General features: G+C 32.9%; 3 protein-coding genes across 7 annotated transcripts in view; 2 read left to right on the top strand and 1 right to left on the bottom strand.

The window, feature by feature from the left end:
* The window catches only part of STARD6 (StAR related lipid transfer domain containing 6), a 39,702-nt gene extending 35,622 nt beyond the window's left edge, over positions 1-4,080 (bottom strand). The window contains exon 1 of the mRNA XM_003759551.4: positions 3,950-4,080. The gene's annotated coding sequence lies outside the window, so the exon portion shown is untranslated. The remainder of the gene's footprint in view (positions 1-3,949) is intronic.
* The window catches only part of POLI (DNA polymerase iota), a 76,797-nt gene extending 72,591 nt beyond the window's left edge, over positions 1-4,206 (top strand). The window contains exon 9 of the mRNA XM_031945943.1: positions 4,071-4,206. Coding sequence (XP_031801803.1) covers positions 4,071-4,120 — 50 coding nt within the window. The 3' untranslated portion in view covers positions 4,121-4,206. The remainder of the gene's footprint in view (positions 1-4,070) is intronic.
* A 220-nt stretch (positions 4,207-4,426) lies between these two features.
* Positions 4,427-16,108, top strand: part of C1H18orf54 (chromosome 1 C18orf54 homolog) — a 37,013-nt gene continuing 25,331 nt past the window's right edge. Inside the window, exons 1-7 of one of the 5 annotated variants that reach the window (XM_031945944.1) lie at positions 6,906-6,923; positions 7,297-7,365; positions 7,896-8,200; positions 9,237-9,983; positions 10,268-10,418; positions 13,836-13,938; positions 15,432-15,563. In XM_031945944.1, the coding sequence (XP_031801804.1) occupies positions 7,900-8,200; positions 9,237-9,983; positions 10,268-10,418; positions 13,836-13,938; positions 15,432-15,563 (1,434 nt within the window). In that variant the 5' untranslated portion in view covers positions 6,906-6,923; positions 7,297-7,365; positions 7,896-7,899. Of the gene's footprint in view, positions 4,562-6,905; positions 6,924-6,948; positions 7,366-7,895; positions 8,201-9,236; positions 9,984-10,267; positions 10,419-13,835; positions 13,939-15,431; positions 15,564-16,108 lie in introns of those variants that run through there. The other 4 variants (XM_031945946.1, XM_031945945.1, XR_004230852.1 and 1 more) reach the window with 4 other exon arrangements.

Here is a 16,108-nt window from a genome sequence, read left to right as displayed (position 1 = left end):
CCTTCAAAATTGTCCCAATCATCACTCCTTCTCTATCATACATCTCAATCTTCTTTTCAAATGAATACTTCTTACTTGCCTATAAACATACTGCCCTCTCCCCAATTCTAAAAGGATAAGAAGGAAAGAAGGAAGGAAAGAAGAAAGAAAGAAAATAAGGAAGAAAGGAAAGGAGGGAGGAAAGGAGAGAAAGAGGAAGGGAGGAAGGAAGGAAAGGAGGAAGGAAGGAAGGAAGGAAGGAAGGAAGGAGGAAGGAAGGAAGAAGGAAGGAAGGAAGGAAGGAAGGAAGGAAGGAAGGAAGGAAGGAAGGAAGGAAAGAAGGAAGGAAGGAAAGAAGGAAAGAAGGAAGGAGGAAGGAAGAAAGAAGGAAGGAAGGAAGAAAGGAAGGAAGGAAGGGAAGAAGGAAGGAAGGAATGGTTGCCCTTCACCATATCATACATTTGAACAACCAGTTTTCATCAAAGCTTAAACAGACAAGAAAGGAAGGAATCGAACCCCCAAAAAGTTGATTTCAAGTCAACCCCATAACCATTATGACTTTCTCCAAAAGATATTAGTAATAACAATTACATAACTTTGCCATAGTTAAATTATTGGTTTAACCTCTGTATATCTTATCATGCCATATCCTATACAGTTGGGCTTTCAAGATGCTACCTCTCCCATCATAGAAGAACTCATATATTTCCATGACCACATGCTCATAATCGTCTTCTTAATTAGTTCCTTGCTACTTTATGAGCTAATTCTAATGCTCACAACAAAACTAACACACACCAGTACTATAGATGCCCAAGAAGTCAAAACTATTTGAACAATTATACCAGCAGTTATCCTAGTCCTAATTGCCCTTCCTTCCCCTTCATATTCTTTATATAATAGATGAAATTTTCAACCTTTATCTTACAGTTAAGGCCATAGGACATCAATGGTATTGAAGCTACGAATACACTGACTATGAGGATTTATCCTTCGACTCATATATGGTACCAACTCAAGACTTGAACCCTGGGCAACTGCAACTACTAGAGGTTGACAATCGAGTAAGGAAGGGAGGGAGGGAGGGAGGGAGGAAGGAAGAAAGGAAGGAAGGAAGGAAGGAAGGAAGGAAGGAAGGAAGGAAGGAAGGAAGGAAGGAAAGGAAGAAGGGAAAAAGGGAAGGAAGAAAGAAGGGAGAAAGGGAGGGAAGAAGGGAGGAAGGAAGGGAAGGCGGAAGATCAAAGGAGAAAAGGTCTTCTCTTGATTTATATTCTTCTATCTCCAGCTTTCCTTTCAAACTTCTGGGGAAAAGTTTTTTTTTTTTTTTTTTTTTATACTTGGTCCTCTACTTCCTCACTACTCAATTTCTTCTCAAATCTTTTGCAATCTGAAATGGTTCTCTCATATGTGACAAAAAACTTTTTAATTCCCTCTTTTTAGTCCTTAATATCTGCAACTCATATGAAGCTTTTGAACACTATTTTTTCCTATATATTCTCTCATTCACTGACTACAAACATTATACTCTCTTGGTTTTTACTTCTGATGCTTTAACAACTGTTTTTCCTTTTACTTGAATCTGTAATGTAGGTGTAAAAGCCTGTCTTCAGCCCTTCTTTCTTCTTCATTTTCTCCTGACAATCTCATTCTTTCAGTCTTTGTCTTTGCAGAATATCGCATTCTAATCATGACCTTTCTCCTGAAATCCAGACCCATAACTCCAACTCCCTTAGCTTATATTAATCTAGATGCCCCACTAATTCATGAAATGCAATTTATGTAGATGTGTTTCTCAAAATTTTTTACTAGTTTTGATTTTTTGAGAAATCATGAACACCCTTGTCTCATTGGTTTATTACTTTGGGGTTATATCTGACTCTTCTCACTTGCCCATCTTTCAAAGTTACTCAGTTACTAAGTCCTTTTGATTCTATCTCTGAAACATCTCTTGCAGCTGTTTCTTCAACTTGATTTTCACTCTGATCACTCCAGTACAAAGCCTCAGTACTATCTGGCTCTACTATTGTAAAATCCTAATTGGTCTTCCTCTACTTTCTGACCTCTTGAAGCCATCCTTCATATCACTACTAGAATTCTTCTTTTGCCTACATCACATTAGGTCTCTGCTCAAAAAGCTCTAGGGGCTCTCAATTGTCTATGAAGTTTAAATTCCTTTCCATGTGCTCAAATATTACTCTCTATTGTCACCCTATCTATCCAGCCTTATCTTATGACAATACCCTCTATATATTCTGCCTGCCTAAAGGCAATTCTCTGTCCCTCAATTCCTGAGCTCTTATGCTCACTTATCTTGGCTCATTGGTTACTTATGTTTGGATTATCCTTCTTTGCCTGTTGCATTTCCTATTTAGCCTATAAAACCCAACCAAATGTCTTCACATACTTTATTACTAACAGTTTTATTTTTACTCTTGGACTTCACTAAAAGTTTTTTTTTTTTTTTTTAAATTTCTCTGATGTACTTATCTTGTTTTAAACTATAGTTGTTTGCATTTGTATCTTATCCCTCTGCCAGAATGAAAGTTTCATGATTTAAGAGATCATGTATTATCTAAACTCTTTCCACTTTCAGGTAATCTAACACAGTCTTTGCATAAAGTGGAGATTCAATAAATGTTTTATCATATTTCCAGTGGTCACTGAGGATATACATTATGAATCTCTACAAGTTTTCTATATTTCTCCAAACTAAAAAAAAAAATGTATTTTGATGAATTAATTTTGTTTATATATTTGATCATTTCTTTTATATTCTGTTCTTTTTTAAAATAAAGTAAAATGTTTCATTATTTACAATCTAAACCTCTAGTTAGAGGGACATTTTTATATACATTTAAAATGAGGTTTTGTTGACATTGATTACAAAATTAGATGAAGAACTACACTTCTCAAAAACTCTAAAAAGATAATGTATTGGGAAAATTTTAAAGTAAAATTTACAGGAATTTTTTTTTTTTGGGAAATCCTTATCTAAACAATAAAATGCTTACTACAATCTCTTTAAAAAAAGGTATTTGAAATTGGAACAAAATAAGCTTCTCAAAAATCACATCATTGACCTCTATTTAACATTATCACATATTTGATATATTTTCATATCTTTGAATATTGGCTTATGATTGTCTTTAGAGTGTATCTGTGTATATATGTATAGGTATATATATGTATAGGTATAAGTCTATATACATATACATTCAATAGATATCTAATAGAATATATGTGTGTATATTGCTATCGATCTTGAATATTGATTTAGAAATCACCAAATTAAGAAGGGTCACAGTTTTATAGCTTTGGACTTTAGAGATCTGCCAAATAGAGAATATAGGGATTTTTTTTTTTTACTCAAAATTATTTGATTCTATTATAGGTCAGAGGAGAGGAGAGGTAAAACTATATTTTTACCCAGTGGTCAAATCAGCTGAAATTTATCCATATTTATCAGAAATTAGGAGTAATATTTCTATTTTAGTTAGTGCAAAAATCTTTAAAAGAGTAACACCTTTTTAATAATATCAACACCATTTGAAACTAGGCACTTCTCCCCATTTTCCCTCTTTACCATACAAATACTTTAAAAAAGAAAAAAAAAGCAGAGTTTTTGTTTTTTAATCAACATTTGACATAATCCCTCTTCTGAAATGCTTCCACTCCAATCTGAGCTTGGAATACTGTCATCCTTCCCTGGGAGTCAGCTTCTCCAACGCATTTATGTAAAATTCAGCACCAATCACTCTCCTTCAATGCTGACTCTACCTTGTCAGGCAAGAAAATTCAGGGAGGAGAGCTCGATGCCCAGGAAAGGATGGGATAAGAGGGGAGGGGTGTTGGGCATCTCTGGGTATATCCCATAGAAGGGGAGGTCAGTGAGACCAGGGGGGTTATCTCCATTCATTGTAGGGTTCCTTTTCTTGGAGAGGGATTGGGTAAGGAGAAAACTGAGGCTCACCTGGAGGAACTGGAGCTGCAGGGCTGGGTCTCTCCCGGCAGCAGCAATAGCAGCAGCGGCAGCAGCAGCAGCAGATATAAAGTCCTAGAGTCACTCTCGCTCACTTGTTCCTTTCACACAGACTCTGAGATCGGGCAGAAGAAGAAAAGGCCTATCTCCAGCCCGAGCTGAATGAGGAGTCCAGTGATGCAAGAGAGCAGAGGATGAACTGAAGGTGGGGAGGAGGGCAGAGCAGGCTGTAGTGGTCCAGCACCTCCCCTCCTATCACTGCAAATGGGGGAGGGGAAGGATGCTGGAGATAAAACTACAACTTCCAGAAGGCTCCGCGCCTAACATACCTCCGCTACCCCACATTTCCTCGGTCCAAGCCTCCCACCCTCTTGCCCCACAAAGAGAACGAATGCCGCGCATGCGTGCAGCCTGAGTTCCAGGTTGGAAATCGGTTTGAAAGAAAGGGCGGGCGACGGCCAGAGGGCTCTCCGCTGAGAGCGCACCTGTGCCTCCCGGGACTGGGGCTGCAGCTTGGCGGGGCCCGGGTGCAGAGAAGAAAACGTGCCCCAGGTCTGGAGGATGGAGACTGAGAAGCTATCAGTTCGTCCAAGAGCTATCTATGTACATACAGAAGCTTCTCCTTGAGTGGCTTTTAAATGAAAGAAGTATTTTAAGTTCTTGGGAGGAGTGCCTGCCAGGAAGAAAGGATAGTTATCCGAGGCTCTGAAAAAGAGCTGGGATAATAAATTCGAGTTTTGGGGATGATTTGGAGTTAAGGAAGAAACTGGAGGGAAGGACAAATTATTGTTCAAACAGAGCCGTGTTTATCCGTGTTTAATATTCTTTCTTTGTGTCAGAGTTAATGAAAAATCACTTAACATTTAAATGAATATTAATCGTTTTAGACTAAAGTAATAGCATCACATATTTGTACTTTCTGAAAAGAGTAATTCTATTAAAAATTTCTGAAACCAAACTGAAGGAATGCTGAAACCCTGTTTTTATTTTATTCCTTGGGCTTTTGTTTGGCAGAAGAATGTTTTTTAAAGCACTAAAGTTGAAATTTTTTTTAGGTAGGTTCTTTGATGTCTGGTGAGCTCTCTTGTATAATTCAGACCCTCCAGAAAACATTTGATGATACTTCTCAATTGCACTCTTAGGATATGGAAGTAGCATTTTGAGAATCAGGTAAATCCAAGCTTGTATGTCATCAGTAGGAGAAAGTTCTGGGAATCAGGAGGTCAGATACCTTATCGTTTCTTCTAGCAACTCTGCTTATATCAGAAGATAGAAAAATTGGAGAAAGAACAGTTTATATACAACTTAAACTTTCCTATATCCCTGCCACATTAATTGCCAGTCACATCCATACCCTTTGTCTTTAAGGCAGCTATAGTTTGCTTTTTCTCATGTTATCCAGTATAAAAACTGAGATGTTTTGAAATAAAAATAGTTATTAATATAGTTTTATATAAAATTAGGTTTAGAAGAAACATTTTAGCTAAGTGATTAAATCAAATTTATTTTAACTTTACACTACAATGAGAAATAAATGCTAAAAATTAAGTCCTTTAAGACAGCATGTCTGTTAATTATTACTGTGTTAAAAGTAGAATAATTAAGCCCTGAGTTAATTTTTCTGAGGTAGCACAAGCACTTTTAGTGTTGTAAGATTGCTAGGCATCTTGGAAAAGAGTCAAATGAGTTTATTTCTAAAATACTTAAACTTCTTTAATGGGAAGTAGGAAACATCAACATTAGTTTAAGCACTGAAAAAAGTTGGAGTGGTTTACATTGATTAAAAGCATATTTATGAAAGATAAAGGGAATAATCTCATTGCTAGTGCCTTCTAAGATTACCCTCCATCCACTCTTTGTATTTTGTATGTGGACAGTTATTCTCATGTTATCTTCTAATGTAACTTTGAAGGCTGGGACCATCATCCCCTGAAATTAGAACAGTCCCTGGCGCATAGTAATAATATAACTTATGTTTCCTAATTGACAACTAGAAAGAAACAAGATCATTTTTTTTAAAAAAATAACTTTTCATGGCTATTTTCATGTAAAGGGCAATTATTTAATAGTATAGTTTTCCACAAATTCACAGCATATGTTTTATAATTCCTTAAGAAAATAAACTGTACTATATATGCACATTAAAGGATTTTAAAATAGTGGCAATTTGTTATCATGGAGAAAATCACTAGCTAGGTGATAATATAACAATACTTTTCTCTACCTTCTTAAGTGTAAATGATTGTTTTGAACCTGTTACTCTTTCTTTCCTTCTTAGTGATCACTAATAAAACCTGGGGAAATGGAAGCTTTAAACTACTTTTTATAGCTTCCTTCTGTAATCTAGGGCTTTTCCAATATTGAAAGAAGACCGGTTTCACAGCTTGCTTGGCCTTTAAAAAATTGTGTGATCTTGGACAAGCTTTTTAGCTTTTTGACCTCAATATTATATTCTACAAAAATAAAAGTAAATATAGTTTTTGAAGCCCAGCAATCTGTAAAAATTAAAAGACTTTCAAAATGGGCTTACTTTCATACCATCAAATGAATTTTTTTTTCCTGGCAAAATTGATTTCATGCCAGTTTGGAAAACTCTGTTTATGCAGCTAGATCAGTAATTGTGACTTCAATTGTTAGAGTTGCCTGAGGCACTAAGGTTAAATGATTTCTTAGTCATACAGCCAGTATGTTATCCCAGATTATTTGAAATTAGATTTTTATGATTTATGTGCCAAGTAGGTATTCAGATTATTGTTTCTTCCCCCACCCTCATTTAAAAGTCTTCCTTTTCCCTTTTCTCTTTTTCACTTCCCACTTCCATTTTCCCTTCTAGAGAAACATTTAAAGGTTGGAAAATACAGCTAGAAAGCAATAAGTGTTTCCTATTGTGATGTCACAAAATGCATCACTCTGAAAAGTACAAGAGTACAACAGAGCATTCACTTGTATTTTATAGGACCTTAAAGTGAGTACTGTCTGGTACTCTCCTTTTATATGCTGAATCAAATTAATGCTGTTTTCCAGCATACATTGATTTTAGATATTATTATAACATAGGTATTATAACATAGGTATCTAATTCTTGGTCATACTGTATTCAGGCTTAAGTTTTGCCCTTTTGACCAAAATACTGGTGCCATAGGATAGATTGGCCAAAAGCATTGGCCCAGTTTTCTGATCTGTTTCTCTCTATACCGGTTATAAAATGCTACTTACTATCATCCATGTACTGTATAAAAAAGTAGCAGATACCTGAAAAATGTTCTTCATCCTATTTACTACTTCCTATCCAAATTTTACTAGTCTCACCTGCTTTCACTATAATTTTCACTTCCTAGTTGGCCTTTTCTCTATCCTTGCCTGATAATATTGGGACCTACAGGACAATACTGGAGTTTGAATATATGGTATGGACATAACTAAAGATTCAAGTTCTAGTAGCTTAATAAAGTGTATCATAAATATATCAGAATTGTGTTATCATTAAATATTCCTTCTGTTCTTGATTTTCTTTCTAAAATGTTTCTTGTTATCCCTACCAATAAAGTTAACATATTTATTGAGTAGCCGCTATAAATGGGGTATCCTAAAAGTCTTTTGGGACATTCTATAGAAAGCTTGAGAGAGAATCTTAATAAGGACTGTTTCATCCTTAAATACAAGGGTGTTTATTTTGGGATACATAAACTTGTCTAATTAATATTTTGATAACTTTTAATAAAGGTTTCCATTGTATTTTATTTTATACATTTTAAAACATTATTCTGAGAATGGATCCACTGGTTTCAGCAGACTACCAAAGTACACAAAAAAGATTAAGAACTCCTGCTTTAAAGTAGTGATAACATATTTGCAGTTTATATTAATATAGCTACATAGGTTGTTTGAATTCAAATCTCATGTATCTTTTTTATGTGTTTACTATTTTTTTTTAAAGATGAATGGAAATAGGAGCGGATTTTGAGAAAACAATGGCAGAGACAATTAAAAAATGCATTGTTTATCCTCCTAAATCTACAGTGTCTTCTCTTCTAGCAAGTTGCAGCTTGAACAACAGTAATTCTTCTAACTCCGGTGGTTCAATAAAGTATAAAGATAAGCTTTACAGCTCTGCTTCTCAGGCATTACAGGCCTACATTGATGATTTTGAGCTAGATTGTATGTCTCATGATAAAAATATTAGAAAATTTGACCTTGATCAGTATTCTAAGTTCTCCAAATTTCTTTCAAAATCCTCAAATGGTATGTTTTCATTATATCTTGCTATGTTTTTTAACTTTGTATAATAATATGATGCATTACACTTATAGAAGATTAGATTTTGTGAGGAGAGGAAGCTAGATAAGAATTAGTTTATAAAACCTGATCTTACATCACTCTGTTATTTGGTTCGCCAATTTTTTACTCATAGATTCCTTTTGAGTTCATTGTACTTTGATTCTAATAACTGAGTTTTGACATTCTCTTCATTGATAGTGGAAAGAGGAAGCGGTAGGATAACATATATTGGATCATTTAAGGAAATAAGTCTTATGGTTTTCAATCAAGTTTTTTGATTACCTTCCTGCTGTTCACAATTAAGAATTTTGAACTAGTGATGGATTTTGTTGTTGGCCTGGTAACTAATAATAACTTCTAACAAGTTACTTAATCTACTTATTTTGATCCTGGTTTCCTCATCTATTAAAAAAAAAAAATTTGGATTGCATGATTTTGGATTCCTTATTGAATATTTCTTTGATTCTGTGTTTTTCCCCATTTCCTTTCATACTAGTTTTGACAAGATAAAAATTAAGTGCTTGATTAATGCAGGATAGTGTTTTGCTGTTATTTAAAAATATTGCTCTTCCAAATCCTTGGCCTGATCCTTCTGTCTTTTCCAGAAAAATCAAAGGTACTTTTAACTTGGCAGGGATGAGAGACTGGGAGGGATCATTTTAAAAAAGCTGGGATGCTTTATACTCAGGCTTTGAGACAGAATGAAAGAAAAAGCTCAGTAAAATAGATGGAAACAGAAAAAACCTAGGGAAGAGAAAAAGAGAATAATTGGAATAATCAAAAGAGTAAACAGGAAGTATACTAGGTAAGAGAATGGCAGTGACTTATGGCCACAAAAACAGTGAGATGAAATGTTATTGTGAGCCATAGCAAAGTAAAGTACTTTGGAGGGGGAAAGAGGGATAAAGAAAAAAACTAAGGTATTTAAAATCCTAACTGGTTTTGTCTTTATATTTATGAATGAAACAAAGGTAAGCAAAATATGTTTTTTCTTTTTTAGGTTTTCAAGACTTTGACTTCAAAAGATCAAAGTCATTGTCTTGTAGAAACCAGATGATTAATGATATAGACTCTATTAGCCTAACAACTGATGATCTAGTACATTTTCCACCAGATGGATCATTGCCTACCGATACTTATATTGGATCACTACATCAAAATAGCAAGCAGAACAGAAAATTTCTTAAAAAGACTTCATCAGAAAATGAAAGGAATACCAGATTTCTAGATCCTTGCAATTCTGTGGAGAATGAGGACCTATTTACTCCTGTTCTGTTCTCAGATACCAATGAAAAACATTGTGGTGTGATAACTTCAAATAAACATTGCAAATATATTTCTGCTTTATCAGCACATTCTTCAGAAATGCCTTCTCTCACAGAAAAGTCAAAGCACCATATTAGAAAAAATTACCCAAGATGGCTTACTAGTCAGAAGTCTGACCTTAATGTGTCAGGGATAACGAGTATTCCTAATTACAATTATCCACTTTGGCTACACGATCAAGATCTGTTACCTGATTCATCCTGTCAAAGTAGTCCTCAGATGCAAAGAAAAGAACAGCACATTTATATGGAGAAAAAGAAAACTCAGTTTGCTCATAAACTGGATTATTATGAACACTGCAGCAGCATTTCAGACTCCACCAGTGACAAAGTATTAGTTAATTGTCAACAGAATTGTGAACTTGGTCAATTTCAATATGAGAATATACCTTTCTCAGGGCAATCAAAAAAGCCATTCAGTGGTAACTCTTCTTTTCTATTTACAATTTTGCTAAAACTGAGAAAAAAATCTAATAACATTTTAATAGTTAGCCCTTTATGAAATAGAGTTTATATATTCTTTTAAATGCATTTTTCCTTGTTTCTCTAAAATGTCATTTTAGCATTACTTGTTTTATACAAATTCTTGCTACTACACATAATTCAAATTGTGTGACTTTTGTGATCTGAGTAATATTTTTTTACAGTAACAATATTGCATTTCACTTTACTTAAATGTCTAAATTTATTTTTCAAAAAAAAATAGATGACAAAATTGAATTGCTTATCCTGAAGGCCAAGAGAAGTCTAGAACATTCTCCTGAAGGATTATCAAGTACTATGAAAAATGATGTCAATCCCTGCTCCCTAGATAAACTAGAAACAGAAAGATCATGGGAAAATATTCCAGTTACTTTGTGAGTAAGCAATGATGAGTATTCAATGTGTTATTGGGATGAGAAAAATTAGAAATTAACCCACCAGTCTTTATTATGTACCTACTGTGTGCCAAGCACTGGGAAATAATTAAATACAAGTAAGTTTGAGAGGGAGGGGACTAACAGCTCAAGGAATCAGTAAAGCTTTTATCCAGAAAATAAGGCCTAAATTCTTTTTTAAAGGAAATGATGGCCTCTGTGAGGTGTGGGGTATGGTACCTCAGTGCAAACACATGGAGACTGAGAGATGGAGTAGAGTGTGTGCTGTTATGTTGAACCAGAGGAAAGTTTACTTTGTCAGGATTGTGAAGAGGATATAGGATTGGAAAAATATGATGGAGCAAGAAGGTGAAGAGCTTAAAACACTAAAGAGGACTTTTATCATAGAAGCAATAAGAAGCTACTGGAATGATTAAAGAAATGATGTAGTCAGATTTGAACGTATGGTAATTTGCCTTGGGAGTGTTATTTTAGAAAAAAGGACTTTATGCAGAATGACACAGAAATCTTATTACTAAGACGTTTAAGATATCCTATATATGAACACAAAGATGATAGTTGTAAATCTTTAGCCTTAAGTCTTGCATATCTTAAATTGTGATTCTTATTTGCACAAGTTGATGTAATGTCTTACAACTCCGTACAATATATAATTTCCACTTCCCCCTGTCTTTATTCTAGAAGGTACGAAAACAAGCCCATTCTTTCTTATTTTTATAAGAGTACTCAAAGAATTTGTTTTATAGGTGCCTTCATGTAACATTTAATGTATTATCAGAAGTATGAAGATATTGCAATGGGTATAAGAATAATAGGATTTGTTAATAACTGTTAATTTCTCTTTGTAAAGACCAAACTTGATGACCTCAGTCAAAGGAACTTTAAGTGGAAAAACGATCATAAATGCTAAAAAAAAAAAAAAAAAAAAAAGCCCTTTTAGCTCTGATCTGTGATTCTATAACCTCTTTCTTTACTTCCTTTGTTGTGTACTTGGAACTTATATTGTATAATTCTATTATATATTCTATTGTCTATGAGGTATAATAATAAGGAAGAAATCATTGTTAAGCTGTTAGGAAAGGATATATATGCATTTGCCTTTCCCATATAGGCTATTGGGAATAGAAATGAAAATCATAGGACCTAGCACAGATCTAGTTACCTAGTATTCCCTCAATGATTATAGATTGAAAATCCTAATGCTTGTATTGCATAAGATGATAAAGTGCTTAATTGTGAAAAATATGACAGAAAATCAGGAATTAGTATTTGCATATATTAGATACTATCTTCACAAATTATATTCATAGAATTGTGGTTCTCATTGTGCAGAAGAAGAAACTAATACCAAGATTGGATAATTTAATGGCTTATTTGAGGTCCCTAGATTATTTAGTGCTTGACAAATACACGGGTCTGCTGACTTCTACTTAGTTTCCAATTGTTTTTATCTTCTTGATATAGAACATGCTTTTAACCTATTTTATGTCATGGACCTTGGTATCAGTCTGATAAAGCATTTAGACTACTTCTTAGGATGATATTTAATTACATAAAATAAAATTCTTGGGATTGCAAAGGTAAGCATTTATGTTTTGTGAACTGTGATAGGTAATATGGGAGATGTAAATTTGTTGCCATCAAGGAATTTACAATTTAGAGAGAAAAGTTGTACATAAAAAGTAAATAAGTGATATGGCTAATAAATGATATGAGAATGGAGAGAAAAGAGATTATTATTGATTGGGATTAGAGGAAAGCTTTATGAAGGTGAGATTTGACCTTAGCCTTGAAGAAATGGTAGAATAGGAAGGAGGTGAGTATTCTGGAAAGTGGAAATAGTATAGGTATAGTATAGTATTGGAGGGAAAGAGTTCAAGAACTGTTTCTAGGGAAAAATATGAAATAGAAAGTACATCAATAATTCTGGCTGTAAAGTTAATTTATGACCTAGTATAGTTCTAAGCATTTAGTAGTTACTAAATACTCATTTGATTTTCAAAATAAAGACTAAAGAAGTATGGAATGATTGTCTTGAAAACAGGCTATGGGGGGATAAGTAGTAATTGAAATATGTGATAGCAGGAGGTTTATTCATCTTTTGAAGTCCCTATTGGCTTTGGAATTTTATGAAAAGGACAACTTTCATGTAGAACAGAAATTAGTCTGGGATTGTCAGGTACTCTAAGAAAATATTTTGGAAACTAACCTGTTGGGGTATAGGATGTGAATAGTTTGGGGGCTGATATGGAAAGAGGTCTGTTTGTGTCTTACAGATTTGGCATTAACATCTAAAGTTAAACTATATTGTTGACCAGTAAAAATATTGAATTACTAGATTTTAGATATTTGTTGTCAGAGATTCATATAGATTCTAGGTGCTCTTTAGAATTTGACTAAAATCCTTTTGTGTTTCTTCTCCCATTTTTGTTTACATGAATGATATGACACTAAAGTGGTAAATTTGTTTTTATAGTAACATGGAAATCATAGGATTATAGATTTAGAATTTAGACAAAACCTTAAATGCAACTGAGTTTAACTCTCATTTTAAATATGTGGAAACTAAGGATTGTAGAGGTTAAGCCGAAATCTCAGCTTTAGTTTCCTCTAATATAAAATGGGGATAATAATAGCATCTATTTCCCAGAATTCTTGTAAGGATCAAATGAGAATCTTAAGTTGTATGTATATATACAATTATATAATTATCTGTTATATGTTTTACATCTCTATATATAGAGAGATATATAAATTTTATTATTATTATTATTAACTTGCCCAGGGTCATGTAGTTTGTAAATTGTTCAAATCTTCTAGAATCCAAGTTTAGTAGCCTATCTACCATAGCAAGCTTTCATAAATTTTCATAAATCAATATATTGGCTTATACCTTGAAAATTTGAAAACTATAAGGTTTTTAAAAATTATATGAAAGAACATCATCTTCCTTTTCCTTGTGAATTTCTATCCCTATTCCACATTCACTGAGTTTTTGAATATGTCTTCAATAACATATGTACTCATTAATTCAGAATGCCCTCTTTTGGATTTTTTGATAGGTGAACAGAGATTAAGATTACTTTTGCTTAAAGCAACTCCATCTTCATATTGCATGCTTATTGTGCAAACTTGATTTCTGAAGTACTGTTTAAAAGATCATTAGATCTAGCCATTTGAATCAATTAAACTATCCACAAAAATTTGTCAACTTAGTTTAATATCATTTATCTTTAGAAATAATAAAACTGTGTTTCTTCTTAAAATGGACTCTTTGTATTTTTCAATTTATATTGCTTCCAGCTTGAAATTAATGGGGCTTTACTATAATTTGTGGCTAATAAAATTATACTCCTAGATGCCAGTATTATTTGTTTACCCTGTATTTCTGCTTAGCAAATCTCCTGTGCCTGTGGATTGTGGTGAAAGACCTCAACAAATTGTAAAAGTGAAACGTGTTAATGAGTTCCTTGAGGATTGTTTAAATGCAGAAAATCCGGTAAGTTGATTTTTTGTTCACTTGAAAAGGTTTTGTGACAAATATTAGTTTCTCATTTGGGATGAGTTTCTCTTGAGTCATCAATTAAGTTATTTTAATAGGGAGCAAAACTTATCCCAACGTAACTAAAATTGATACTATACCATGTGTAAGAGCTGTGACTATAACACTACTAACAAATTTTGTTTTTGCTGAATTCCTGAAAACAGTATTAGAAAGTGAATCTTATTTTCCTATTGTCATAGTATTATCTTTGGGGGATTTTATTTCTAAGACCAAGGACTTGCCATCATATAAATCAGATGTTACTGACCTATTACTTTAAATCTTTGTAATAATTTCAAATCATAAATTGTGCTCCAGTCCTTTGAAGTTGTTATCAATATTCTGTACACAGCTACTTTATGAGAAACCAAGTATACAACAAAAATTAGAAATAGAATATGCAAATATAGCTTCGATAAACTTGACAATGAAACTACTATGCTAGCCATTACAATTGTACATTGAAGTCACATTTCTTGACACATTATGATTAATATTCAAGTTAAAAATAACTTTGGAGATTTGAATCTCAAAACTCCTTAATGAGATTTATATCGATACCTTCCTCATGATAAGTTTCCACAAAATCATTCAGAATCTTTCCATTAACCCTAGTAAAACTATGTTTAAAGTGCTATATATTAGGTGCACAATAAATGTTTGTTGATGATGTTTTTCCCATCCCAAAACATTTTTGTAAAGGGGAGGGATGGCTCGGTGGTTTTTTTTCCTTACTTTGTTTACATTCTCAGTTTATTAAAAGGTAAAAGGGCAGTTACTCAGTATCTTCCTAAATTCTGACTATGAAAGAAAAAGTGCTGTTCAGGCTTCTTGCTTTCATTTATACTGGCTCTGTTTGATACTTTTTTGACAAAAGAAACTATTTAGAACACTTAACACTTCTACTAGAGCTTAGATAATAATGACTTGGTCATTATCAAAAACTTTTTAAAAGATTTTATGAAATATTCCAGGATTATAGAAGCAATCTTGTTTTCTGGCTGTCTTGTTTTTTATTAGTGAAGACAACAAGAATTAAGGCATGAGTATTATTAGGCAATATTGAAAGGATAAATCTTAAAACATTATTAAAATAACACTTATGTAGGCATATTAATAAAATATACCACTTGAAAATCAGAAAACCCATGTGCTAGTCCGAACTGCCATGAACAAGTTTTTGAACTTCAATTTTCTCATTTCTTAGAGAAGAAGAATAATATTTTGCCTATCTTACAGAATGGTTTTTATAGAACAGGCAATAAGCACTTTTATGACTGTAAAGCATTATTTAAGTATATGCTGTTATTGTTAATGATAATAAATAATGGTAAAATAAGGGAGTTCTGCTCCAGCGCGACAATCTGTGATTCTAAAAATAGTAGGCGAATTTTTTTTCTATTAATTCTATATGACTTTGGAAGATCAAGCATATGTTTTGGTTTTAGAGAAGTATGCTGTCTGGAGGTAAACATCATGGTCCTGTTGAAGCTCTGAAACAAATGTTGTTTAACCTTCAAGCAGTGCAAGAAAGTTTTAATCGGCATAAATATGCTGAGCAAGATGAAGAGATTAAACAAGTAAGCAAATATTTGACTTATTTTTTAAGATCTGTGAACTTGTTAAAAAAAATCTTACTATTTTTTAATTCCAGTTTATTTTTTTTATTATATTTTAGTCCAGTAAATTGAACTTAACAAACGTTTATTAAGTATCTACTCTGTTTGGAGTAATATGTCAGTTAAAAAAATTGAAAAGACATGTTTTTAACTTCATCAAACTTATATTTTTATTAGGGAGATATTATACATAAGGAAACAAATGTAATGAAATAATATGAGAAGTCCAAAATTAAAGTTTATTTTACTATGCCTAAATTTTTTAAAAATAGAAATATATAATAAAATTTATATATGTATATATATTTGCTTTAGATATTAGCTTGTTGATATTTAAAACAATATTTATACCGATATGAAGTGCTCCATAAAATACACTACAACTATTCAGTCTCTATTACCTGATCAGAGAGAAAATATTAACAGAGCCACAGATGGTATCTACATAAAAATTACCGTATAATCTATATCTTAAAAGAGCCAAACATCTGGAAGGATGGGTGGAA

The sequence above is a fragment of the Sarcophilus harrisii genome, chromosome 1, assembly GCF_902635505.1.
Source record: "Sarcophilus harrisii chromosome 1, mSarHar1.11, whole genome shotgun sequence".
Taxonomy (NCBI): Eukaryota; Metazoa; Chordata; class Mammalia; order Dasyuromorphia; family Dasyuridae; genus Sarcophilus; species Sarcophilus harrisii.
Note: the sequence above shows the minus strand (reverse complement) of the source record. Positions and strands in the feature narration are given on the sequence as shown.